The 27,635-nt window shown below is 41.0% G+C and overlaps 1 protein-coding gene across 3 annotated transcripts in view; it reads left to right on the forward strand.

The window, feature by feature from the left end:
- COG6 (component of oligomeric golgi complex 6) overlaps positions 1 to 27,635 on the forward strand; it is a 120,946-nt gene that overhangs the window by 13,625 nt on the left and 79,686 nt on the right. For all 3 annotated transcript variants that reach the window (XM_073342633.1, XM_073342615.1, XM_073342624.1), the window contains one exon: positions 10,800 to 10,858. In XM_073342633.1, coding sequence (XP_073198734.1) covers positions 10,800 to 10,858 — 59 coding nt within the window. The remainder of the gene's footprint in view (positions 1 to 10,799; positions 10,859 to 27,635) is intronic.

Consider the following 27,635-nt stretch of genomic DNA (forward strand, 5'->3'; position numbering starts at 1 on the left):
TTCATTGTTCTTAAGATCCAAGGGTCTGGGTCTGTAGTCACCTAGGCAAATTGGTGAGGCTTTTTACCAAACCTTGTCCAGGAAGTGGGGTGCAAGGTTTTGGGAAGTATTTTGGGGGGAAGGACGCGTCCAAACAGCTCTTCCCCAGTAACCAGTATTAGTTTGGTGGTGGTAGCGGCCATTCCAAGGATAACGGGGGTAATATTTTGTACCTTGGGGAAGTTTTGACCTAAGCTGGTAAAGATAAGCTTAGGAGGTTTTTCATGCAGGTCCCCACATCTGTACCCTAGAGTTCAGAGTGGGGGAGGAACCTTGACAGCTGATAAAACGGGGGAGGTGTACACACTACAAAGCTACTTTTGGTGGCAAAAGGAAACCATCTCAGTATGAGGCATAAGGCTTTTTGTGGCAAAGTTAAAGCAACAAAGCGTCAGTGTAAACACTGGTGTTTGTTTTGTTGACATAACTGCCTTCCATTTGTATTCCACAATGCTTGCCATGACTGCTCTGCTTACTGTTTTGATCTCTGCTGCCCTGGAGGCATGCACCCCTCCCCTTTCAAAGCTCCAGGAAGTATCTGACAGCTGAGCATGTTGCTACCTTGCTAGCAAATCATTAATGTGGAATGCTCCTGTTCTGCCTTGCACTATGAACACAGCAGCAGGGGACAGAGGGGACTGCTGTGCTGTTTTGACATTCCTCAGCACAGAGAGCTCACAGAGGGCCTGTGGGAGAACTAAGAGGGAATCACAGAACCATAGGCAGGCAGAGCTGGCTACTTCAGGAGAGACTGCTGTGCCGAGCAGAGGGGTGTGTGTGTTTCTCCCCACCTCAGGATAGGTCTGTCAACCTGCCTGCTGTCTCTGCTGTCCCAGAGACACCACTCTCCTCTCCCTCCCCCAACACATTTCAGTTGGAAAAGCCACTGACAATCTCCTAGGATGTTCCTGGAAGGATGAGATTGAGGAACCTGCATCATGTGATGCTGTACCTGCTCTCTGAGGCATTGCAAACCCTTCCGAAAGCACTCTGTGACCAGTTGCACAGTGGGATAGCTACCACAGTTCATTGCTCTCTGTGTTGATGCAAGAGCTGCTAGTGTGGATGCATTCTGCCGACACAAGATGCTAGTGTGGACATGCAACAGCACTTTTTAGTAAAGTGACAAAATGTTTGCCGACAAAACTTTTGTGTAGACAAGGCCTAATACTTATGTGATAAGCTCAGGGATGGTATTTGTTCAGTGTTTGTATAGCACAAAGCACAATGAGGTCCTGGCCTCTAGCACACTGGAGCTCCTAAGTGCTATGTTAATACAAATAATAACAATTGGGAGCTCCTTGGGGGCAGCCATACGGTCTTACTCTATCTATGTGCAACATCTAGGCCACTTTTGGGTGCTAAATAAATAAGACATTCCCACAGATGTATATAGCCAGCTCTGAATCAAGATCTTTCTAATTTTTCTCTCCAGTTTTGGTGTTGGTATTTCTTTTAGCAATTTGTATTTCAATTCAGAAAGGAAACTAGGACCTTGACTTCTCCAAAAGAGGTGTTCTTCAGAAAGGAAGCTGATACCTTCTCTTGTGTTTTGTGGCTTTTTTTTTTAAATTAAAATATGTAACTTTGGAGAAAAGATCTGGATACAATGCACTTCTTCACAAAATAGTTTAGACTCAAGTCCTTAATTCTGGGCACCTGAATTTCATTTTAATGACCATTAAAGGCTGCATTTCTTTATTACTGATCTACTCTGATTCTTCACATTTGTGTAATAATGTTCAGTTCTAAAAGGTCCTAAAGACATTAAACTTCATAATCCAACCACACAGTATTATACCTCTTGTTAACAAAATATTTGGTAGATACTCATGAATTCAGGAAAGAGGTAAATGCATTTTAAAGTGCTTTCTGGAATAAAACCTGGAAAAAAATTGCCATGCACATTTTAAAATGCTTCCTTTACTTTATTATTATTTCCTTTTTTGCTTTAAGGTTAATGATTTCTTTACATTCGGGAGGATGTGATTCTGAAGAGCAATTCACAATGTGCATGCTCTACTACGTTTTTGACAATGGCTAATAGTATATTTAACTAATCAGTTACAATGGAAGAAAAGCTAACTGGGATAGTGGAAAAAAGATTCAACCTTACGCAGTACTATGAAATGTGCTTGGGCGAAGTCCCATCCCAGTGCAACTTCATTAATAACTGTGATGTTTCTTACCTGCCCTCTTCTCCCCTCCCCACACTGCTCCTCTGATAAAAGTACCCACTGAGAGAGAGAAAGCAAAGGCAGTTTGATAATGGGGAGTTAGTACCCAAAACTGTGTTACTTGGAGGTTGAATGAGACCTCTGAAGTATATTATCAGAGTTGTCATAAATATAAAGGGAAGGGTAAACCCCTTTGAAATCCCTTCTGGCCAGGGGAAAGCTCCTCTCACCTGTAAAGGGTTAAGAAGCTAAAGGTAACCTCGCTGGCACCAGACCAAAATGACCAATGAGGAGACAAGATACTTTCAAAAGCTGGGAGGAGGGAGAGAAACAAAGGGTCTGTGTCTGTCTATATGCTGGTCTTTACCGGGGATAGACCAGGAATGGAGTCTTAGAACTTTTAGTAAGTAATCTAGCTAGGTATGTTAGATTATGATTTCTTTAAATGGCTGAGAAAAGAATTGTGCTGAATAGAATAACTATTTCTGTCTGTGTATCTTTCTTGTAACTTAAGGTTTTGCCTAGAGGGGTTCTCTATGTTTTTTTAATCTAATTACCCTGTAAGATATCTACCATCCTGATTTTACAGGGGGAATTTCTTTATTTCTATTTACTTCTATTTTTATTAGAAGTCTTCTTGTAAGAAAACTGAATGCTTTTTCATTGTTCTCAGATCCAAGGGTTTGGGTCTGTGGTCACCTATGCAAATTGGTGAGGCTTTTTATCCAACATTTACCAGGAAAGGGGGGGTGCAAGTGTTGGGAGGATTGTTCATTGTTCTTAAGATCCAAGGGTTTGGGTCTGTAGTCACCTAGGCAAATTGGTGAGGCTTTTTACCAAACCTTGTCCAGGAAGTGGGGTGCAAGGTTTTGGGAAGTATTTTGGGGGGAAGGACGCGTCCAAACAGCTCTTCCCCAGTAACCAGTATTAGTTTGGTGGTGGTAGCGGCCAGTCCAAGGACAACGGGGGTAATATTTTGTACCTTGGGGAAGTTTTGACCTAAGCTGGTAAAGATAAGCTTAGGAGGTTTTTCATGCAGGTCCCCACATCTGTACCCTAGAGTTCAGAGTGGGGGAGGAACCTTGACAGCTGATAAAACGGGGGAGGTGTACACACTACAAAGCTACTTTTGGTGGCAAAAGGAAACCATCTCAGTATGAGGCATAAGGCTTTTTGTGGCAAAGTTAAAGCAACAAAGCGTCAGTGTAAACACTGGTGTTTGTTTTGTTGACATAACTGCCTTCCATTTGTATTCCACAATGCTTGCCATGACTGCTCTGCTTACTGTTTTGATCTCTGCTGCCCTGGAGGCATGCACCCCTCCCCTTTCAAAGCTCCAGGAAGTATCTGACAGCTGAGCATGTTGCTACCTTGCTAGCAAATCATTAATGTGGAATGCTCCTGTTCTGCCTTGCACTATGAACACAGCAGCAGGGGACAGAGGGGACTGCTGTGCTGTTTTGACATTCCTCAGCACAGAGAGCTCACAGAGGGCCTGTGGGAGAACTAAGAGGGAATCACAGAACCATAGGCAGGCAGAGCTGGCTACTTCAGGAGAGACTGCTGTGCCGAGCAGAGGGGTGTGTGTGTTTCTCCCCACCTCAGGATAGGTCTGTCAACCTGCCTGCTGTCTCTGCTGTCCCAGAGACACCACTCTCCTCTCCCTCCCCCAACACATTTCAGTTGGAAAAGCCACTGACAATCTCCTAGGATGTTCCTGGAAGGATGAGATTGAGGAACCTGCATCATGTGATGCTGTACCTGCTCTCTGAGGCATTGCAAACCCTTCCGAAAGCACTCTGTGACCAGTTGCACAGTGGGATAGCTACCACAGTTCATTGCTCTCTGTGTTGATGCAAGAGCTGCTAGTGTGGATGCATTCTGCCGACACAAGATGCTAGTGTGGACATGCAACAGCACTTTTTAGTAAAGTGACAAAATGTTTGCCGACAAAACTTTTGTGTAGACAAGGCCTAATACTTATGTGATAAGCTCAGGGATGGTATTTGTTCAGTGTTTGTATAGCACAAAGCACAATGAGGTCCTGGCCTCTAGCACACTGGAGCTCCTAAGTGCTATGTTAATACAAATAATAACAATTGGGAGCTCCTTGGGGGCAGCCATACGGTCTTACTCTATCTATGTGCAACATCTAGGCCACTTTTGGGTGCTAAATAAATAAGACATTCCCACAGATGTATATAGCCAGCTCTGAATCAAGATCTTTCTAATTTTTCTCTCCAGTTTTGGTGTTGGTATTTCTTTTAGCAATTTGTATTTCAATTCAGAAAGGAAACTAGGACCTTGACTTCTCCAAAAGAGGTGTTCTTCAGAAAGGAAGCTGATACCTTCTCTTGTGTTTTGTGGCTTTTTTTTTTAAATTAAAATATGTAACTTTGGAGAAAAGATCTGGATACAATGCACTTCTTCACAAAATAGTTTAGACTCAAGTCCTTAATTCTGGGCACCTGAATTTCATTTTAATGACCATTAAAGGCTGCATTTCTTTATTACTGATCTACTCTGATTCTTCACATTTGTGTAATAATGTTCAGTTCTAAAAGGTCCTAAAGACATTAAACTTCATAATCCAACCACACAGTATTATACCTCTTGTTAACAAAATATTTGGTAGATACTCATGAATTCAGGAAAGAGGTAAATGCATTTTAAAGTGCTTTCTGGAATAAAACCTGGAAAAAAATTGCCATGCACATTTTAAAATGCTTCCTTTACTTTATTATTATTTCCTTTTTTGCTTTAAGGTTAATGATTTCTTTACATTCGGGAGGATGTGATTCTGAAGAGCAATTCACAATGTGCATGCTCTACTACGTTTTTGACAATGGCTAATAGTATATTTAACTAATCAGTTACAATGGAAGAAAAGCTAACTGGGATAGTGGAAAAAAGATTCAACCTTACGCAGTACTATGAAATGTGCTTGGGCGAAGTCCCATCCCAGTGCAACTTCATTAATAACTGTGATGTTTCTTACCTGCCCTCTTCTCCCCTCCCCACACTGCTCCTCTGATAAAAGTACCCACTGAGAGAGAGAAAGCAAAGGCAGTTTGATAATGGGGAGTTAGTACCCAAAACTGTGTTACTTGGAGGTTGAATGAGACCTCTGAAGTATATTATCAGAGTTGTCATAAATATAAAGGGAAGGGTAAACCCCTTTGAAATCCCTTCTGGCCAGGGGAAAGCTCCTCTCACCTGTAAAGGGTTAAGAAGCTAAAGGTAACCTCGCTGGCACCAGACCAAAATGACCAATGAGGAGACAAGATACTTTCAAAAGCTGGGAGGAGGGAGAGAAACAAAGGGTCTGTGTCTGTCTATATGCTGGTCTTTACCGGGGATAGACCAGGAATGGAGTCTTAGAACTTTTAGTAAGTAATCTAGCTAGGTATGTTAGATTATGATTTCTTTAAATGGCTGAGAAAAGAATTGTGCTGAATAGAATAACTATTTCTGTCTGTGTATCTTTCTTGTAACTTAAGGTTTTGCCTAGAGGGGTTCTCTGTTTTTTTAATCTAATTACCCTGTAAGATATCTACCATCCTGATTTTACAGGGGGAATTTCTTTATTTCTATTTACTTCTATTTTTATTAGAAGTCTTCTTGTAAGAAAACTGAATGCTTTTTCATTGTTCTCAGATCCAAGGGTTTGGGTCTGTGGTCACCTATGCAAATTGGTGAGGCTTTTTATCCAACATTTACCAGGAAAGGGGGGGTGCAAGTGTTGGGAGGATTGTTCATTGTTCTTAAGATCCAAGGGTTTGGGTCTGTAGTCACCTAGGCAAATTGGTGAGGCTTTTTACCAAACCTTGTCCAGGAAGTGGGGTGCAAGGTTTTGGGAAGTATTTTGGGGGGAAGGACGCGTCCAAACAGCTCTTCCCCAGTAACCAGTATTAGTTTGGTGGTGGTAGCGGCCAGTCCAAGGACAACGGGTGGAATATTTTGTACCTTGGGGAAGTTTTGACCTAAGCTGGTAAAGATAAGCTTAGGAGGTTTTTCATGCAGGTCCCCACATCTGTACCCTAGAGTTCAGAGTGGGGGAGGAACCTTGACAAGAGTACATTTATACATGCTGTTAAAAACTTTTAACTATATCTTTTTTAAAAACTCTAAGCCTCTTCCCTGTAGAGTTACCCTTTCCTCCCTACCTCCAACAAAAACCTGTTGCTGAGCCTTACAGTATACCTTTACGGTCAGTAGCCTTATGGCTTTGACACATGCATGGATATTGAGGGCTCTGGAATAGGACTGATCTACTTCCATACCACCAGTGGTAAAATCTAGGGCCTGTTCTCAAACTCTTCAGCTGATCTTGATTGTTGTGACATAATTGTTAGGATAATGTTTCATAGAAATGTAGGACTGAAAAGGATTTCAGTAAGTCATCTAGTCTAGTCCCCCTCACTGAAGCAGGACTAAGTATTATCTAGACTATCTCTAACAGGTGTTTGTCTTAAAAACACCCAATATCAGAATTCCATAACCTTCCTAGGCAATTTGTTCCAGTGCTTAACTACCCTTTCTGTTAAGACATTTTTTTAAATGTCTAACCTAAATCTCCTTTGTTGCAGTTTAAGCCCATTGCTTCTTGTCTTGTCCTCATTGGTTAAAGAGAACAATCTATTGTCCTCCTCTTTTTAACCACCTTTTATGTACTTGAAGACTTATCACGTCCTCCCTTAAGCTTCTTCAGACTAAACAAACCCAGTTTTTTTCAATCTTTCCTCATGCTTTTTAGAACTTATTCATTTTTGTTGCTCTCCCCTGGACTTTCTCCAGTTTGTCCACATTTGTCCTGAAGTATAATGCCCAGAACTGGGCACAATACTCCACTTGAGGCCTTATCAGGGTTATAGTGGAATGGAAGGAATCACTTCTTGTGTCTGGCTTACAAAAATCCTGCTAATACATCCCAGAATGATTTGCTTATATTATAAAGTTTGTGATCCACTATAACTCTGTGACATACCAGTGTACAATTCAGACCAATGAGTAACTGTATCACCCCTGCCTTGTAACGTGGGGTGCCCTTTACAGTGCTTTGCTGCTGTAGCCTCCAACTGGGACTGCTCACAAATAGCCTCCAGCATGTAAATCATTTCCAACTTTCTGTGTGTGCTGCAGCCAGCCAGCTGCATCTTGTGTCTCACCATCCTTAAAGAGTACTAGAGAGTGACCGCAATACACTCCCAAGCCCAGATTTTCCCCTGGGAATGTATTTCTTGTACTGTCCAGCCCTCTCCTAGCTAGTAGAAATATATTGAGTCTGTTATTCCTTTAAGGGAATATTATGCACAAAACTTGTTATCCCAAATGGGGTAGCCCAGGCACTTCATCTTGAACACACTGGATTAGATAAAACAAAACCAAGCTTATTAATTATAAAGAGAGATTTTAAGTGAGTACAAGTAATGAGCATAGAAATCAGAAGTGATTACAAGAAAAATAAAGATAAAATACTTACTGATGCCTAACTTAACTATATTAGATTCAAAGCAAAGTTTTCTCACTACATGCTTCCAGCAGTCTTATCCCCAAGCTCCTTTGGTTAGAACCCCTCCCCTAGAGTCCAATGGCTGTGTCCTTTGCCTCTTCTGTTGAAGTGGGTGGGGGAAAGAGTGCGGGGAGGTGTCTACCTCTTCTTTTTATATTCCTTTTCCGCCCTTAGCGAAGCATTTCCAGCTGGGAGCAAGGCGACCAGCAGTCTGTGTGGAAGGAAACTCCATGCTGTTGCTTTGCTAAGATGTAGATTTTTGCCCCTGCCTCCTTTCCTGCCAGAGAACGGCTACTTAGTGGGTAATGTCTGTCAGCCTTGTTTATAGCTTGTCCTGTGTCTCTGGCCACTCCCCAGACTTAGCTGGCAGAACATACTTTTAGTCATGATTTCAGCCTGTGTTTATATCTTCACATATAATGCTGCGATGTGCATTTTGTCATGGTATTATTGATCAGCAAATTGAGTTTTGAAATGATACCTCAAAAGATATGCCTTGTACAACAATTATTACAGCACTGTGTGGGGTGTTTATGTAGGTGTATTCTGTCAGATCCTTTTCTGAATAAAACCCATGGACTTCAAAAAAGCAGACCATAAACTCAGATAACTGGTAGGTAAGGACCAATGGGTAGAAAAATTTTAGCAATAAAGTAGTTCAGGAGACAATACTAAAGGCACAACAGCAAACTAGCCTGATGAAGAGGAAGGACAGGAAGAGGCCAATATGACTCCATCAGGAGCTCTTCAATGACCTGACGCTCAAAAAAGAATCTTACAAAAAGTGGAAACATGAACAAATTACTAAGGATGAGTACAAAAGAATAGCACTAGCATGCAGCAACAACAGCAAAAAAATCATAAAGGGCTCAGGGACAAAATGTTTTAAACCTAGCAAGGGACATAAAATGGCAATAAGAGGTTATTTAAATACATTAGGAATAAGAGAGAGACTAAGGAAAGTGTAGGTCCCCTATCTAGTGGTGAAGGAGAGTTAATAAGGGATGGCATTAAGAAAGCTGAGGTGTTTAATGACTATTTTGCTTCTGTCTTCACTAAAAAGATTATTTGTGATCAGATGCTTAACACAATATTAACAACGAGGAAGGAACATAAGCCAAAATAGGGAAAGAACATTAAAGAATGTTGAGTTAGATGTATTCAAATTGGCAGGGCCTGATGAAATGCTTCCCAGGATTTTTAAGGAACTATCTGAAACAATCTTTGAACTGTTAATATCTTTGAGAATTCATGAAGGGCAGGTGAGGTCCTAGAAAACTCGAGAAGGGCTAACATGGTACCTGTCTTTAAAAAGGGAAATAAAGAGGACCTGGGAAATTACAGAACAGTCATCATGACTTTGAAAGCATCTAGTAAATAATAAGGTTATAAGTAATAGCCAACAATTGATTTGTCAAGAACAAACATGCCAGACTAACCACTACTTGGCCTTGTGAATAGAGGGGGACAGTAGATGTTACATCTTGATTTTGGTAGGGTTTTTGAGACAGTCCAACATGACATTCTCATAAAAAAGAAAAACCCTAGGGAACTGTGATCTAGAAGAAATTACTGTAAGGTGGGTACAAAAGTGGTTGAAAGACCATACTCAAAGAGTAGTTATCAGTAGCTGACTGTCAAACAGGGGGGAATATATCGAGTGGAGTCCTGTACAGGTCTGTCCTGTGTCTGGTACTATTCATTCATTTTATTAATGACTTGTCTAATGGAATGAAGAGTATACCTATAAAATTTGCAGATGACACCATCCTGGGAGGGGTTGCATACATTTTGGAGGGACAGGATTAGAATTCAAAATGATGTTTACAAATTGGAGAATTGGTCTGAATTCAACAAGATGAAATTCAATAAAGACAAAAGCAAAGTACTGCATTTAGGAATTAAAAATCAAATGCATAGCTACAAAATGGGGAATAACTGGCTAGGGTGTAGAACTGCTGAAAGGGATCTGGGTTATAGTGGATCACAGTGTGATGCAGTTGAGAAGAGAAGACTGAGGGGGGAACTTTATAACTGTTTTCAGATATGCAAAAGTCTGACAAGAAGGCTTAATCTGCTGCAAGGGCAATTTAGGGTAGATTTTTAGGATATAGGAGATTTTTTTAACTATAAGGATAGCTAACCATTGGAATAGGTTTTCAAGGGAAGTTATGGAATCCCTGACATTGGATGTTTGTAAGAACAATTTGGACAAAAATCTATCAGGGATGGTTTAAGTTGACTTGGTCCTGCCTCAGAGCAGGGGACTGGACTAGATGACCTCTTGAGATCCCTTCCAGCCCTACATTTCTATGATTCTGTGATTGTTTCCTATCATATATCTTTCTAGGTCTTTTTCCACTACTTCTGTTGGGAGATTGTTCCACAGCTGAATACATCTTGCTGTCAGGAAGTTTTTCTTGATACTCAGCCTAAATCTTGCTTTAGGGTTTCCTCTGTCAGTGGAATGACATCCACAGTATCTAGAGGGAGTACAGATAGACCAACAGTATAAAATAGAGCTCATTACTTCATGGCTCAAAGTCACATTCCTGTGCTATTTCATTTTGACACTAAAGAGAGCCACAGCTCTGGTGCAGTTGTCTGTCACCTGGGGGGCTAGCCCTAACGGATCTGTTGTGTTGTCACTGCCCAGCAGCCAGAGCCTATGCTGGGTGTACTATGCTTAAAGGCTCCCCAGAGAGCGGGGATAAATAGATATCTGAGCCCTTTTGCGTTCAGATGAGCATGTCCAACTCATTTGTAGCACAAAGTATTTGCAACTGAAGGACCAAATAAAATAATTGAAACTAATTATAATATGTGTTGAAATGGTTTTGTAGCACAGGTCAAGAATTTTAAATGGAATTCCTTTTTTATGCCTAACTATTGAAAACTAGGAAATAATTGATGGTTATTATAACAAGGCAGTTCTCCTTCAAAGAGTACTTTGTTTAAATGTCTTGTAATTAGAGGGCTTTTAAAAATATATTTAAAAACAGTAGAAATGGAATTAGTTTGGTACTGTATGTTAACTTCATATAGCTACAGTGATTCAAATTATATTCTAGGCAGCGAAGGAACAGACCCAGGATTTGATGGTGAAGACGACAAAGCTACAAGCAGAAAAGTATGTATGCTACCTTATTTATAATTCATATAATATTGTGGATTGCTTTTAAACTGGATTCTGCCATCCTTATTTTAAGAAGTACCTTTTTTTGCAAGAGGTCTCGATTGAAACTCAACTTAAATAAAGGTAGCAGAATTGTGTCCTAGTTATCATAAGATGACGTGAAGCTCATTAACACACTGCTGCTTGTTATCAAAAGTCAATGTTTCCAGTAGAAAAGAACAACTTACTGTGGTACAGTATGATGAACTATAATGCAGTTTATCTGATGTTTAGCTGGTATATAACATTTACTACAATAATACATTATATATCAATTCATGATACATAGTTAAGGCTACGTTTTAGTCACAGGTATTTTTAGTAAAAGTCACAGACAGTTCATGGGCAGTAAACAAAAATCCATGGGCCGTGATCTGTCCATGACTTTTACTAAAAATACCAGTGACTAAAACTTGGGGGGGCTGCCCGGGGGCCCTGCGAGTGCTGGAGGGGGGCAGGCGGGTGGTGGTGCATGGCCCAGGATCCTCGCTGGTGCTGGAGGGCAGCAGCACACGTCTTGGGACCCCCGCTGGTGCTGGCGGGGGGGGATTGGCAGAGTTGGCAGGCTCCCTACCTGGCTCTGCGTGCCTGCCCCCCACCCCAGCAGCAGAGTTTGGGAGGGGTAGGGAATTGGGGCACGGGACGGTCCGTGCTTACCAGGGGAGCTCCCCGGAAGCGGCGACATCCCCCTTGCTCAGCTGCTAGGCGGTGGCATGGCCAGGCAGCTCTGTGCGCTGCCTCCACCCAAAGCACCATCCCTGCAGCTCCCATTATATCCCCCTCCCTCCCCCCAGAAAACAAAAACGAAACTGCTCCCATTTACAAATCCTAGACAAATAACTTCTTAACCAAACATTACCTAGATCCCAGTCTTCCATTGTAGGCTGTTTTTTTTGTTGTTGAAAACCACTCATTCAGTGAGCTAGTATTGTGCTATGTTAAGTCTGCAGGGGAGAAAAGAAGTATGTTGGTACAAAAAAAAAATTAGAATACAGTTTGATTTTGCCATATTTAAAGTCCATTCCGAAATATAAAACTGCTCTTTAATATGAATTAAAATGAATAATTTCCCCTTAAACTCCATTGGATACCCAGTACCAGTGAAAAGGAAGATATCTTTTCTTTGCTTTTACTCATGGGGACCATCATGGCCCATGATAGCTTTATGTACTCTTTACGTGTTTTGTGGTTAGGACATATCTTGTTACAGCTTTAGTATTTATTGTCATCATTTATTGTAAGCTGTTTGCTCTTGTGTCTTCTTCCTCTGAAAAGTATATGTAGATCACAGGAAATAATTATTTATTATTATTATTATTTAGAACAGAAATTATGAGCTAGATTTTGCTTCCAAAGAAGTCAATCGGAGCGTATCATGGATTTTACTGGGAGCTGGATTGTGCCCTATGACAGTGTGAGTGTGGGGCTGTAGTGTAATTTAAACATAGATTTAAAGTAAGATGTAGGATGTTGGGTACATTAAAGAGATGATTGACTTTGCCAAAACCTTGATACAAATTTCACCCTTTGAATAAGTAATTGAGTAAAAGATGGGTAACTTAGATAATTCATTAGTTTGAAAGATGAATATGTGAAATGGTTAGAACTGAGATGCGATTATCTTTTTTGTGGATATAGAAATATATTTTAACAACAAATGGCTGCTTATGGTTGAACGTAGTTCTGCAGGAATTTCTGACTAATGGGAATTAATTGCATATCTGAAGGTAGTAGCCAATTGGGTGAAAGTGATCATGAAATGGTAGATTTCATGATTCCTAAGGAAAGGGAGTGAGAGCAGCAGAATATAGACAATGGACTTCAAAAATACAGATTTTAACAAACTCCAGGAATTGAGAGGTAAAATTGTGAGACTTCCTTGGGGTGTTCAGAACTGTAAATCGCTTTGTTACCCCTCTGCCTCAGCGAGAGAGAGGTTTGCTGCTGTTAAACTTGTGTTAGCTCCCTGATACTCCAGACTGTTAGGTAGCCCAACAAACACCTCAGGACCCTTTCAGCCCTTACTTCAGCTTGCAGGTAACACTTGGTGCATTTTAGTTCCTGCACTCCCTTGGAGAGCATTCCCCTGCTACAAAATGGGGAATATTGGGTTGGTTGTAATACTGGTGAAAAGAATTTGCAGGTTATAGTGAATCACAAATTGAATATGAGCCAACAATGTGGGATAGTTGAGAAAAGAAGACTGAGGCGGGAAACCTGATAACTGTCTTCAAATATGCAAAGATTTGTTATAAATAGGACAGTGATCAATTTTTCTCCATGTCCACTGAAGGTATGGCAAGAAGGCTTCATCTGCAACAAGGACAATTTAGGTTAGATATTAGGAAAGCTTTCCAAGTATAACCGCTGGAATAGGCTTCCAAGGGAGGTTGTGGAATTGCTACCATTGAAGGTTTTTAAGAACAGGTTAGACAAATACTGATCAGAGATGGTCTAAGTATACGTGGTCCTTCACAAATTTTATAAGCACACTCTCCACTCCATTATCCAAGTTATTAATAAAAATATTGAATTGTACTGGACCAAGGACTGACACCTGCGTACACCACTAGATATGCCAGAAACAACTGAAACATACTCGGAGTAGGGTTTTTTCCGAACAGATGTGCACCCGTGTTACAGTAATTTCTTCTAAACCAGTGGTTCTCAACCAGTGAGGTCCACAAACTGTCTAAAATTTCCAAAGGGGTTCTCATCTGCGTTTGAAATTCTGTAGGGGTCTGCAAATGAAAAAAAAGTCGAACCATGGATCTAAACCATATTTCCCTTGTTTATGAGAGTGACATGTGGGGCTGTGTCAAAATATTAATATTGGACATCTACTGCTTCTGTCCTATTCACTAGGCCAATAACACTGGCAAAGAAGGAAATTAGGTTGGTTTGGCATGATTTGTTCTTGACAGATTCATGTTAGCTATTCCTTATCACCCTATTATCCTCCCAGTGCTTACAAATTCATTGTTTGATAATTTCTTCCAGCATTTTTCTAGGTATCAGAGTTAGATGTCACAGTTCTGGGCAATGGCTCCTGTATTCTACTTCTGTGGTCCATGGAGGGCACCCACTTTAGGCTTCTGGTTCCTCAGCAGTCACCTCTCTTGGGCAGAGACCTGTGTCCCTCTCCCTTCTGACTGAGGTTTCTCCAAGCCTCACAGTTTTCTGGTGACACTGCATTATTCCCAGCAAGCCAGACTGCCAGAACAGGCCAGTGCCTGCATTTTACTTCCTCTTTGAAGGCTATCAACAGTGTACTGGCACACTGCCATAAGTTAGCACAAAGATTTTCTAAGCAAGCACATTTATTCTTAAGGTAAAAACGTAACAGAGGAAATATATTAAAAATGATTAAAAAACAAACAAACCTCTACACACCTACTAAAAATCGCAAACTTTGCAAAAGGACTATGAGGGTGAGAAACTGTTTTAGCCAAAGGATTGTAAACTGTTAAGTTTTAGTCATTAAAAATTGTGTTTTACTCTGGTTTTATTTGTAACCATATTCTGTTTCTCTTATCCTTGCTTAATATCACTTGAATCTCTGCTCTTATTAATACACTTATTTTGTTTTATTATAAATTTATCTCAGGTGTGCATCCTCAGCTGAGCCAGCAGGCTGTTGTGTATACTGTCTCTTTGGAGACAGTGGAATAGGTAATTTCTGTGAGTGTCCAGTGACAGGGGCTGGATACGGCAGGGGAATGCTCTCCAAGGGAGTTCAGGAACTAAAATGCACCAAGTGTTACCTGCAAGCTGAAGTAAGGGCTGAAAGGGTCCTGAGGTGTTCGTTGGACTACCTAACAGTCTGGAGTATCAGGGAGCTGACACAAGTTTAACAGCAGCAAATCTCTCCCTCGCTGAGGCAGAGGGGTAACAAGGAGATTTACAGTTCTGAACACCCCCAAGGAAGCCTCACAATTTTACCTCTCAATTCCCGGAGTTTGTTGAAATCTGTATTTTTGAAGTCCATTGTCTTTATTCTGCTTCTCTCACTCCCTTTCCTCAGAATCATGAAATCTATCATTTCATGGTCACTTTCACCTTCTGCCTTCAAATTTGCAATTAATTCCCATTAGTCAGAAATTCCTGTAGAACTACGTTCAACCATAAGCAGTCATTTGTTGTTAAAATATATTTTGTTAACTGGTGTTGTAATTAGTATTGAGTTTGAAATTGTCTGGCAATTAGGTTCACTTTAAAACTAAAACAAATAAAAATACTCTACTCTGGAATGGGGGTGGAGACTTTTTTCAATTGGGTCTCACAAATACAAACAAAGCACTTGTTTGAAGCATTGAAATAATGCCAGAGACCTTATTTTCCCCTTACTTTACCACATTTTAATTACTTCACATACATATAGACCTCTTAATTTGTCTCATCTCAGACAAATCACAGGTCTTAATACTCTCCTTTAAAGGTAGCTGCTTATGTTTTGCAGGAACCACACCATCCTCGAAAGGGTAGGCGATTTCCTCAGGGTAGCCAGTGTGCAAGAAAATCAGAGAGTAAGAGGAGTCTTTGAGTCCTCTGAGACTTCAGTTGGTGCTTCCATCTTTGCAGATTATTCCCATTGATCTCTTCTGAGGCAGCTGCCAAGGATAATGGTCCAGTGCAGGGACCCTGCAGGTTTATTCAGTTATGTTCTATAGGTTGGTTGTTTATCTTTTCTTTTTGCTTGAAATATAGTCTCCTCCTATGCTGTACACAGGTCATATGACTCAATTCCTGGTTAGTCAGACAAATTTTGAAGACTTTCAACTTGATAACTTACTTTTTGACTTAGAGAAGGACTTACGGAAATTGATGGAGTCTGTAAATGAAGGGTCCTCCTCTGGATTACCATAAAATAATCCTAAACAAAGAAGTTGGCTCTTTTCCTTTAGGGGCTTCTTCTGATCCCACAAGTTTGGCCATAGCAGTGAGGACAATGGGAGTTGTAGAATGTTGAGCTCTTTTGAAAATTAGCCCATAAAGTGGACAAGTCCTTTAGTCATCTCACAGTAGTGAAGATTTAGGAGCATATTTACACCTTACGTCAGCCTGGCACTGCCTGGGTTCTATGGAGACTTTCCTAGATCTGCTATTGTGGGCCTATCACATGCCAATCTAGTAATTCTCCTCAGGTGCTTGTTTAGCTATGTATCCTTTTCATTTTGTTTAAATATTTTCTAGCAATTGCAGCTCAGATGGTTTTCTTGGAGGCCTCAGAACAGTGGTGAATCATGAACATGAAATGAGTTGTAATGCCTAGATATACCAGGTAGGCAAGGAATAAAATAGTTATATAGCAAAAGCGGCAATGAGTCCTGTGGCACCTTATAGACTAACAGACGTACTGGAACATGAGCTTTCGTGGGTGAATACCCACTTTGTGCATCCGACGAAGTGGGTAAAGTGGGTATTCACCCACGAAAACTCATGCTCCAATATGTCTGTTAGTCTATAAGGTGCCACAGGACTCATTGCTGCTTTTACAGATCCAGACTAACATGGCTACCCCTCTGAAGCTAAAATAGCAAGGAAATTCCTTACTTTTGTACATGCTTAAGAAGCTTTTGGACATTTATTTTAATGTGGAATTTTTTTTAAAGATATGTAATAACTTGTTTTCTTAAGTGAAGGGCTCTATATTTGTTTTAATAGTAAACTTCTGAAATTTGGTGCATCTGTGGGTTAACATTAACCTTAGCTATCCTACATTTTTGGATCTGAGATTGTAAGATGATTATTTCAGTATTAAAATAACTGGGCTCAATTTAGCCCGCTGTTATATAGATACAGAACACTTTTTGGTTAGATAAAATACATTAACAATTATGATCATTTTGTGGCATAGGATCTTTCAGTGCAGTATTACACAGCATTGTGTATTATTCTTACCCTACAAATCACTTAGAAATAACTGGGCTTATAGGTATGTTACCTTTTTCTTTTTTCACAGAACATTTATTATTTGTTAGATAAGTGTTATGAAAAGCTTATATTCCATTTAAGTGTTCATTGCAGCTTGGTTTGAATATGAGGCATGTATCTGAAACAAGTTGGTAAGGTTTTTTTCTGTTTGGAGGGAGTGCCTCTAGTCTCTGCTGTATCAACATTTTAGCCCACAAAATGAATTACTGGAAAGGTGGAGAGACTATAGTACTAGTGAGCACCATAAGAATAAGATAAGGAAGAAAATATGTGATCCATAAGACTAAAGTAATGCTGTAATTATGAAAATAGTTTAAAATGAGTGTTTAAATGCTAAATTTAATTCTTTGTTAGCCCAAATACACATTTTATTACACTGGAGATAAACATTCAAGTGCTCTGCTAAGCAAAGTAATATACATTTGGAAATGCCCTATTGGGCAAGATTGTTCAGGCTGAGCTGCTGAGATCAGTTAGGAAACAGTTGAATGCTTTCTTGGGAGAAATGAAATATTGGAAGTAACGAGCCATAATGAGCTGATGACTTTTTCTTGTCTCAGGACTTTATGTTGCTTTTGTCTAGAATTTCCATCTACAGATTTGTTATGAATCATTGAACATTTAATTCTTGTTTAAGAATGGCTAGAATCAGTGACAGCTTAAATTTCTTTTCATTACCAAGGTGGGTGTATATTTTGAAATCATTATCTTAAAATTATTTACAACTCAATAGAAATATAAAATATTTCTATAAGACAGCCACATTTACCACATAGATGCGCCTTGTAAATCTTGCCGACCTGATTTTTATCTTAAAACAAATAAAAGATGAACAAACCATGTGCTGTAGTTTGGCTTTTAAAAAAGCATATCTTATCAATGCATACCTGGGTACAGAATGTAATTGTGTTCAGAAAAGTTATGTAAAATTCTTACAGAACATTCTGGTAACTAGTTGTTTTAGTGCTTAAAATAAGATTTCACAGCTTTTTCCTCTGTTTAGCACTGCAAAGCCAATACAGCTATGGTAGAGTGAGCAGGATTCTTTTCTGGTCCATGTATCAACAAAATTATTAAGTTCCAATTGCAGAATCGCTTATTACTGATGGTAATGTGCAACCTGAAAGTATCCAGCTTGACTTTCATATCGCACATTGATTTGGCAGGGCTAGCAGTTGCTTTGGTAGTGAACTAATTGAAAAGATAAAATGGAATCCCACACGGCCAGTTTTACAGTCACTTTTCAAAAGAGTCATGATTTAAGAGAGACCACAAAAAGAGTAGTGCTTAGAAATAAAAATGAACTGATGACAGTGAAAGTCTACTGAAAAGATATTTAAATTTCCATTAATAATAATTGAATGTTGGCAGTTTTTATTGGAAAAAAGACCTTAAAACGCGTAGTAATGGCGACTGTTCCATCCTTCTTTACTGCACACTGACCTAACCTCCTCTGGATGTGGTTGCTCTTAGGTCATTCTGGGATGCAGTGGTGGAAGTTTGTGGGGACAAACTGTTCTTTACCTATCTCATTTTTGTTTTAAGATTTTGTGTATCTCAGCTCAGTCTCAACTGTGATTGTGTATTGGGATTTATTACGTGTTCCAGCTATATCTAATCTTGGCATTAATTCACAGCTCGGCTTGCCTAATAAGTGTGTTGGATATAAACAGTGTAACAGAATCCAAGATAGACAGCCATCATGGGAGAGAGCAAGTCCTATGTAGTAGCAGAAAATGGACAAATATATATTTATCCTGCTTAGTTCTTCTATGGGTTATGATTCGATTTCACTTGCAGTGAACTTGTAATTCTGATGAATCTGCCAGTCATCCTGATGGAAGATTGCCAAGCATCTTGAGTGACAAGTATATCCATGCCACTGACCCCTCTCATATATTTAGAAAGCATTATACATAGGATGAAAAAAGAGTAGAATGTTGTTTTTCACCAAAATCCAGAATTAGCAAGAACTGAGCTACTGTAGGCTGAAAAGCTACTTAAACTGTTTGTATGATGGTTCTCAGGAAGTGACATAACTCTTTTGAACCTGCAGTTTCCCTCTCTTCCATTCTCCATACCTTCAGGACAATTTTACTGCTCTGTCATCTTTTCCACTCAGAATACTCAGGAAAATACTTGCTACAACATGCCGTTCACACTCAATATTGAGGATAGTATTGAAGGATTGCCTTGAGCTTTTTTCTTTTCTTGTTTTGTTATAAAATTTGAATTACACTTAGATATTTCCCTAGCATAAAACTATGTCAAGACAGACTTTTAATTTGCAGGTTTTGGTACTTTATGGGATTACATGTCTTTATGGGTGCTAATCTTTGCCGTAGGATACAAAATCTTGACTAATGTTTAGTGCTACTAGAAATTATCTTTATCTTGGCTACCTGTTTTCTGAAACATACTGTAGCTCCACAGGATCCTTCACAAGCAAACCAAAAACTATTCTTCATGTATAAACTGGACAATAGTGATGAACTAGGGCCCAGTTCTGTTGGACATACTCCCTGTACAACTCGGATTGTTAACAAAAATTGTGAAATTCAGCTTTCCTTTTTAATTTATATCATATGAAGGTATTTTACTAACTTACTTATTCCACCTATTGAAATACACTGCTAATGCATGATAAGGGTAAGGAACTGAAGAGAGACAGCATGTGATAAAGATAAATTATGAGCAATTCCCACCGATTTACTAAAACAGATAAGCCTCAGTCAGGCTGCTCAACCAAGTAAAGGACACCTACATGATGATAGTTGCACAACAATCTTGGCACCAAAGCATTTGTATGTGTCAAAGAAGTAGCTCAAATTCAAAGTAGCTTGTGATCTGAAATCTGCTAGTAAGAAGCTAAAAAGGGTACTACTGATGATTCCTTTGTGATTTAATATTGTGCTCCTTAGAACACTCTAAAAACACTTCCTAGGTAGTTACTGCATTTTTGAAGCAGGCTGATTCAGAAAAGCAGAACTAATTTTTGCTCAACAAAATGTTACCATTTGTTATGTAAGTATAATTAAGTGACTTGAATATTTATTGTGTTCTTATGCCCATCTCTTCTCCCCTCCTCTCCTCTCATATGTTGCTTGTCTCCGTAGATTATATCTTCGCGGGACTTTATTTTTTTTGGCGGGGAGGGAGGAACAGTTGTCTGCATTTGTAAAGTGTGTAAGACTGGTGACCCGAAACTGATTGGGGTCCCTGGATGAAACAGTACATAGTTTATTATAAGAGGAACTGGCAGCATGGCCTATAATTGTTTGCCCATTACCTCCTATCATAAGACCCAGTTTTCAGTTGCTGATAACTTTGCCAAACTTTTACCATTTGGGATGGAAATTGTCATGCTAAGTCTGTCTGCCTTAGGCTGTTTTTTGAAAAGTTTCAGCTAAAAGGTGGCAATTTTCAAGAATGAGGTTAGTTCAAAATATGTTTTCCCATGTGGAAAAAATTGTAAGTGATTGTTTAAAGATTATCGTAATGCATGCACCTAAGGGGGACAATTTTAGGTCGCCTAGGAATGCTTAATTCTTGCATTTCCTAACCTTTGAGTGCTTGACTTTGTGACCCTAACATTCTTTTAATGTAGTTTTGTAAAATATTTTACTTACACACACACACATTTTACACACACAGAGAGAAGAGAGCATAGGGTTACATAACTCTTGAGTAACTAATGTGGCATTTAATGTGCTGGATGAGATATACCACATGTTGTGATAGGCCCTAATAGCAACTATGTGGGTGAAACCAGACAATCACCATTCTTTTAAATGAACTCTCACATAAAAATAAGACAAAAACACCACATCACCTGTGGGTGTACACTTTTCACAAAATGAGCACGCCATATCTGACCTCTCAGTCCTGATCTTCAAAGGAAACCTACACAACACCTTCAAAAGTTGAGCCTGGGAGCTTAAATTCATAACTTTGCTAGGCACTAAAAATCATGGTCTTAATAAAGACACTGGTTTTATGACTTACTACACTCTTGTCCCCCTTTTGTGTCCTGTAATGACTGCAGAGGTGTTACTATCTTTATGCCATACCTTATACTACTATATAAACTCACATAGTATAACTACATCACTCGAGGATGAGAAAAATCCACACCCCTGTGTGATGCAGTTATACCAACTTAACTGTGGGTATAGACAGTGCTATGTCAACAGGAGGACTTCTCGCCTCTCACGGAGGTGGATTAACTACACTAACAGGAAAGGCTCTCCCATCAGCATAGTAGAGATTGCACTGAAGCACTGTAGCGGAGTTGGTCCAATAAAAGATATTACCTCACCCTTCTTGTCTCTTTAAGGCATTTAGGAACTTTCAGTGAGACTTGTGCTCCTAAATAGCTTAGACTTTTTAAGTCTCCCCCTCGGTTTTCATGCTGTTAAGATATGTATTGTGGGCTGTGGGTCATTATTTTTAAAATGCATTTTGTTATTTTAAAACTGAAACTGCTCATATGAGCATGCCGTTAAAACTATATAAACTGAGAACAATAAATTTCTCTCTCTTTTTGTAGCAATCTTTCATTTGTGTATTTGTTTTGTTTTTGTTTTAATAAAAATGAATCCAGAAAAAAAGCCTATTGTGATATTGGAATATGTAGCTGTTAAAGTGATTCTGAAAATTTGTTTCCTGTAGCATTAAGTAAATTAAACAAGATGAAACATCAATAAGCATTAAATAAATAACCTTTAACTATATTTTATGAAGTATTTTATGGTGGTCTCAAATGCATTACTAGTGTTTACACTATTTATAAAAGAAAAAAGAGCGAGCATAGAGAGAGCACCCACAGTTCTCAGAAAAACAGGCTTGAAGGCCTTTCACTGGGAACAATGTTTTCAATAAGCATGCATTCTGCAACAATAATCTTGCACATTCTACAGTACTCCCTTAGCTGAGAATCTTATTGATGTGTTGGATATTTTTTATAGATTACTTTCCCATTAGTAATTGATTTAGAGGGACTTCAGGAAGTTCAGCAATGTTTGTGGCAGGTTGGAGAAATATGCTTTCATCAGTATCCATAGAGAAAAGAAAGTGGTGATTTGTACTAATGAGAAGCACTTTGTGTCCTGACCTTTTGCTGGAATTACATTTTGTTTCTGTGAAGAACATTTCATGTGAAAGATTGACTAATTGCCTAAACTTTTCAATACAAATTAATTTTTGGGCGGGGGGGGGGCAGTTAAGACCTGGAGCCTGATTCTCCTCTCACTTACACCAATATATAAAGCATAAGTAACGAGACATTAAGCAGGAATAATTCCACTGAGGTAAGTGGAGTTTTGCCAGTATAAAAAATGGTATAACAGATGCAATTTGGGCCATCTATCTACATGAGGAAGTTGATCTATTCCAGATAATGCCAGCGATGGGCCACCTGCACTGCTATTGAACATTGTCTATTGGGAATTTTTTTGTGGTTAAGTATAATACTGTATTAGAACTGAGCTGAGTCTGAATCAGTCTTTAAGAATCAGTGTCTAAGAACAGGTTAAATGTACTAACACCTGTGAAGGATGGTCTAGGTATACTTGGTCCTGCCCCACCATTGGGGGACCTCTCAAGGTCCCTTCCAGCCCCACATTTCTATGATTCTTGAAGATGAACAGGTGAGTTCTTAATGGGAGAATTAGTGTAGATTAATGTTGGTTGGAACGTTAACCTGTCATCATAAGATAAATCATGAATGCATTAAATACTGTGTTCCTGATCCTTATTTTACATCACTGTAAGAGTGTAAAAGGGCATTACAGTGAGCATATATGTCCATTTTAAGATCCTTGACACTGCCCAAACATTGCCTTAATATAAACAAGAATCAGGCTCAGTGTTATATTTAATAATGTGGCCTACAAAAAGAGGTGAATCCTGACAAGGAACGAAAGTTACTTGATGTAAAACAGCTTTCTCATTTGTCTCTATCAACCTTCTGTTGGAGAACACATGGTGAAATACTGAAAAACTGATTTTTGCGAACTTTTTTTTGAATTCTGAACGGCTGTTTAGTTCATGGCCATTTAATTCAATATTAGTAGTTGAAATCCCATGTTGTTGCATGGGTGTAATTTGTAAATTCACATGTGTAAGAAAGCAGCAAATGGCTTAGAACTTACAATCCAATTTTTAACAGGCCCCAGATTCCACTGATGATTGAACCTGGTAGTATACTGAACAAACAGAGCTCTCAACCATGCTTGTAGTTGTTTCCATTTCTTCACATTGACTCAAGACATCTAGGGTATGTCTACGCTACGAAATAGGTCGAATTTATAGAAGTCGGTTTTTTAGAAATCTGTTTTATATATTTGTGTATGTGTGTGTTCCCACAGAAAATGCTCTAAGTGCATTAACTCGGCGGAGTGCTTCCACAGTACCGAGGCTAGAGTCAACTTCCGGAGCGTTGCACTGAGCTTTCCCGCAATCTCCACTGCCCATTGGAATTCTGGGTTGAGATCCCAATGCCTGATGGGGCTAAAACATTGTCGCGGGTGGTTCTGGGTACATATCGTCAGGCCCCTGTTCTCTCTCTCCCTCCGTGAAAGCAAGGGCAGACAATCGTTTCGCGCCTTTTTTCCTGAGTTACCTGTGGAGACGCCATACCACGGCAAGCATGGAGCCCGCTCAGGTAACCGTCACCGTGTGTCTCCTGGGTGCTGGCAGACGCGGTACTGCATTGCTACACAGTAGCAGCAACCCATTGCCTTGTGGCAGCAGGCAGTGCAATAGGACTGGTATCTGTCATGTCCAAGGTGCTCCTGGCCACATCGGCCAGGAGCACCTGGGCAGACATGGGCGCAGGGACTAAATTTGGAGTCACTTGATCAAGTCATTCTCTTTAGTCCTGCAGTCAGTCCTATTGAACCATCTTATGGTGAGCAGGCAGGCGATATGGATTGCTAGCAGTCGTATTGTACCATCTTCTGCTAGGCAGGCAAGAGATGAGGATAGCTAGCAGTCCTTCCGCACCGTCTGCTGCCAGCCAAAGATGTAAAAGATAGATGGAGTGGATCAAAACAAGAAATAGACCAGATTTGTTTTGTACTCATTTGCTTCCCCCCTCCCCCATCTAGGGGACTCATTCCTCTAGGTCACACTGCAGTCACTCACAGAGAAGGTGCAGCGAGGTAAATCTAGCCATGTATCAATCAGAGGCCAGACTAACCTCCTTGTTCCAATAAGAACAATAACTTAGGTGCACCATTTCTTATTGGAACCCTTGGTGAAGTCCTGCCTGAAATACTCCTTGATGTAAAGCCACCCCCTTTGTTGATTTTAGCTCCCTGAAGCCAACCCTGTAAGCCATGTCGTCAGTCGCCCCTCCCTCCGTCAGAGCAATGGCAGACAATCGTTCCGCATTTTTTTTCTGTGCGGACGCCATACCAAGGCAAGCATGGAGGCCGTTCAGCTCACTTTGGCAATTAGGAGCACATTAAACACCACACGCATTATCCAGCAGTATATGCAGCACCAGAACCTGGCAGAGCGATTCTGGGCGAGTAGGTGTTAGCTGACAGCCAAGGATGTTTGGTGAGGTGCCAGCTATGCCCGTTTATACCATCCGTGACTTTAACCGCTAGGACGCACTGTCCCTTCGCGGCGGGCAGCCCGGGCTAGGCTGACGGATGCCCCAAGGTCCTAACCACCCGTGACTTTAACTGCTAGAGCTCAGAGCTCCTTCGCAGCGGGCAGCCAGGATTGACTGACAGGTGCCCCAAGAGTTTGCCCCGTGGAGGCGGCACAACTCAACGCTAGGCTCTTAGTACTCTCACCTAATGGCCAGGCTTTAGAGCCAAAACGGCTGAGGTTCTTTAATTGTGTTGGCTGCTTTACAGTAAACCAGAGAAAACAAGTCAGGCTTATGCATAAATGGTTACCAAAATTTATTAAGCTAGATTCTAATCATGTGGTTACAAAATTGCTAGTGCCTACTTATTTAAATGTAGAGATGTTACACACACAAACAAGTTACAAAACTGAAGCCACAATCCCAAAGAAAGAAAAACAAAGTATAGAGCTCTATTTCAAAATATGTGTACACTAAAGATAGGAGATCAGGTGTGGGTGCTTCTTACCCTCCTTGCATCTCTCGATTCCAGCGGTGCCAAGCCAGGATCGGTCACTCAATTCCACGGAAAGACGAATAAGGGACAAGGCGTAGGGACCCTCTTAGCTGCAGAAGCCTTGGGAGGCTGTCACTTATCTGACCAGCAGATAGATAGTGAAAAGCACTCAAAAATCATGGTGCTGTAGGTCCCCTACTTATACCTCTGTACTCCTTTATTCTCTTTCTCCTTTCTTATGCCAAATTGAGGCTGGTCTGTCGGGGTGACGCCAATTTCGCAAGAGTAGTTTACACTTGCAAAGGAGAGAAACAATAAGTGTCGACTACTGGACATTTCTTTTATCAGGGTAAATATTTTCCCAACTAGGATGTTGGTGTGTGTGCATCACGCTATTTAGTAGGGGCTAACAGCCATGTCTGTCACAGGGCCTCTGCCTGCTGTGAGCTTAATCGTTGTATCTGTTCCCAGAGGCACATTGTAGCAGCACACCTGTGCTTTCACAGCTTCAAAGGCTGTGCTGGAATATATGTTAAGTGCCCTGTTCCTGCTTCCTCCTGTGTTTCCAGCAATGCTGGTCTGAGAGGGGGGGGCTGACTGTCTGGCTACAGTAGGTGACGTCAGCGCGGTCGCGGGAGTGATCAGGACATGGACACAGATTTCTCTGAAAGCATGGGCCCTGGCAATGCATGCATCATGGTGCTAATGGAGTAGGTTCATGCTGTGGAATGCCAATTCTGGGTTTGGGAAACAAGCACAGACTGGTAGGTCCGCATAGTGTTGCAGGTCTGGGACGATTCCCAGTGGCTGCGAAACTTTCGCATGCGTAAGGGCACTTTCATGGAACTTTGTGACTTGCTTTCCCGTGACCCGAAGCGCATGAATACCAAGATGAGAGCAGCCCTCACAGTTGAGAAGCGAGTGGCGATAGCCCTGTGGAAGCTTGCAACGCCAGACAGCTACCGGTCAGTTGGGAATCAATTTGGAGTGGGCAAATCTACTGTGGGGGCTGCTGTGATGCAAGTAGCCCACGCAATCAAAGATCTGCTGATATCAAGGGTAGTGACCTGGGGAAATGTGCAGGTCATAGTGGATGGCTTTGCTGCAGTGGGATTCCCTAACTGTGGTAGGGATATGGGTTCCGTCTATGGCCCCATCTTGGCACCGGAGCACCAAGCCTGCGAGTACATAAACCGCAAGGGGTACTTTTCAATACTGCTGCAAGCTCTGGTGGATCACAAGGGACGTTTCACCAACATCAACGTGGGATGGCTGGGAAAGGTACATGATGCTCGCATCTTCAGGAACTCTGGTCTGTTTCAAAAGCTGCAGGAAGGGACTTTCTTCCCAGACCAGAAAATAACTGTTGGGGATGTTGAAATGCCTATAGTTAACCTTGGGGACCCAGCCTACCCCTTAATGCCATGGCTCATGAAGCTGTACACAGGCAGCCTGGACAGTAGTCAGGAGCTGTTCAACTACAGGCTGAGCAAGTGCAGAATGGTGGTAGAATGTGCATTTGGACGTTTAAAAGCACGCTGGCGCAGTTTACTGACTCACTTAGACCTCAGCGAAACCAATATTCCCACTGTTATTACTGCTTGCTGTGTGCTCCACAATATCTGTGAGAGTAAGGGGGAGACGTTTATGGTGGGGTGAGAGGTTGAGGCAAATCGCCTGGCTGCTGGTTACGCGCAGCCAGACACCAGGATGGTTAGAAGAGCACAGGAGGGCGCGGTACGCATCAGAGAAGCTTTGAAAACCAGTTTCATGACTGGCCAGGCTACGGTGTGAAAGTTCTGTTTGTTTCTCCTTGATGAAACCCCCTGCCCCTTGGTTCACTCTACTTCCCTGTAAGCTAACCACCCTCCCCTCCTCCCTTCGATCACCGCTTGCAGAGGCAATAAAGTCATTGTTGCTTCACATTCATGCATTCTTTATTCATTCATCACACAAATAGGGGGATGACTACCAAGGTAGCCCAGGAGGGGTGGTGGAGGAGGGAAGGAAAATGCCACACAGCACTTTAAAAGCTTACAACTTTAAAATTTATTGAATGCCAGCCTTCTTTGTTTTGGGCAATCCTCTGTGGCGGAGTGGCTGGTTGGCCGGAGGCCCCCCCACTGCGTTCTTGGGCATCTGGGTGTGGAGGCTATGGAACTTGGGGAGGAGGGCGGTTGGTTACACAGGGGCTGTAGTGGCAGTCTGTGCTCCAGCTGCTTTTGCTGCAGCTCAACCATACACTGGAGCATACTGGTTTGATCCTCCAGCAGCCTCAGCATTGAATCCTGCCTCCTTGCATCACGCTGCCGCCACATTTGAGCTTCAGCCCTGTCTTCAGCCCGCCACCTCTCCTCCCGGTCATTTTGTGCTTTCTTGCACTCTGACATTATTTGCCTCCATGCATTTGTCTGTGTTCTGTCAGTGTGGGAGGTCAGCATGAGCTCAGAGAGCATTTAATCACAAGTGTGTTTTTTTTATTTTTCTAATCTTCACTAGCCTCTGGGAAGGAGAAGATCCTGTGATCATTGGAAACACATGCAGCTGGTGGAGGGAAAAAAAAAAAAGACAGCGGTATTTAAAAAGACACATTTTATAAATCAGTGGCTACACTCTTTCAGGGTAAATCTTGCTGTTAACATTACATACATAGCACATGGGCTTTCGTTACAAGGTCACATTTTGCCTCCCCCCACCGC

This window comes from Lepidochelys kempii, chromosome 1, assembly GCF_965140265.1.
Source record: "Lepidochelys kempii isolate rLepKem1 chromosome 1, rLepKem1.hap2, whole genome shotgun sequence".
NCBI lineage: Eukaryota > Metazoa > Chordata > Testudines > Cheloniidae > Lepidochelys > Lepidochelys kempii.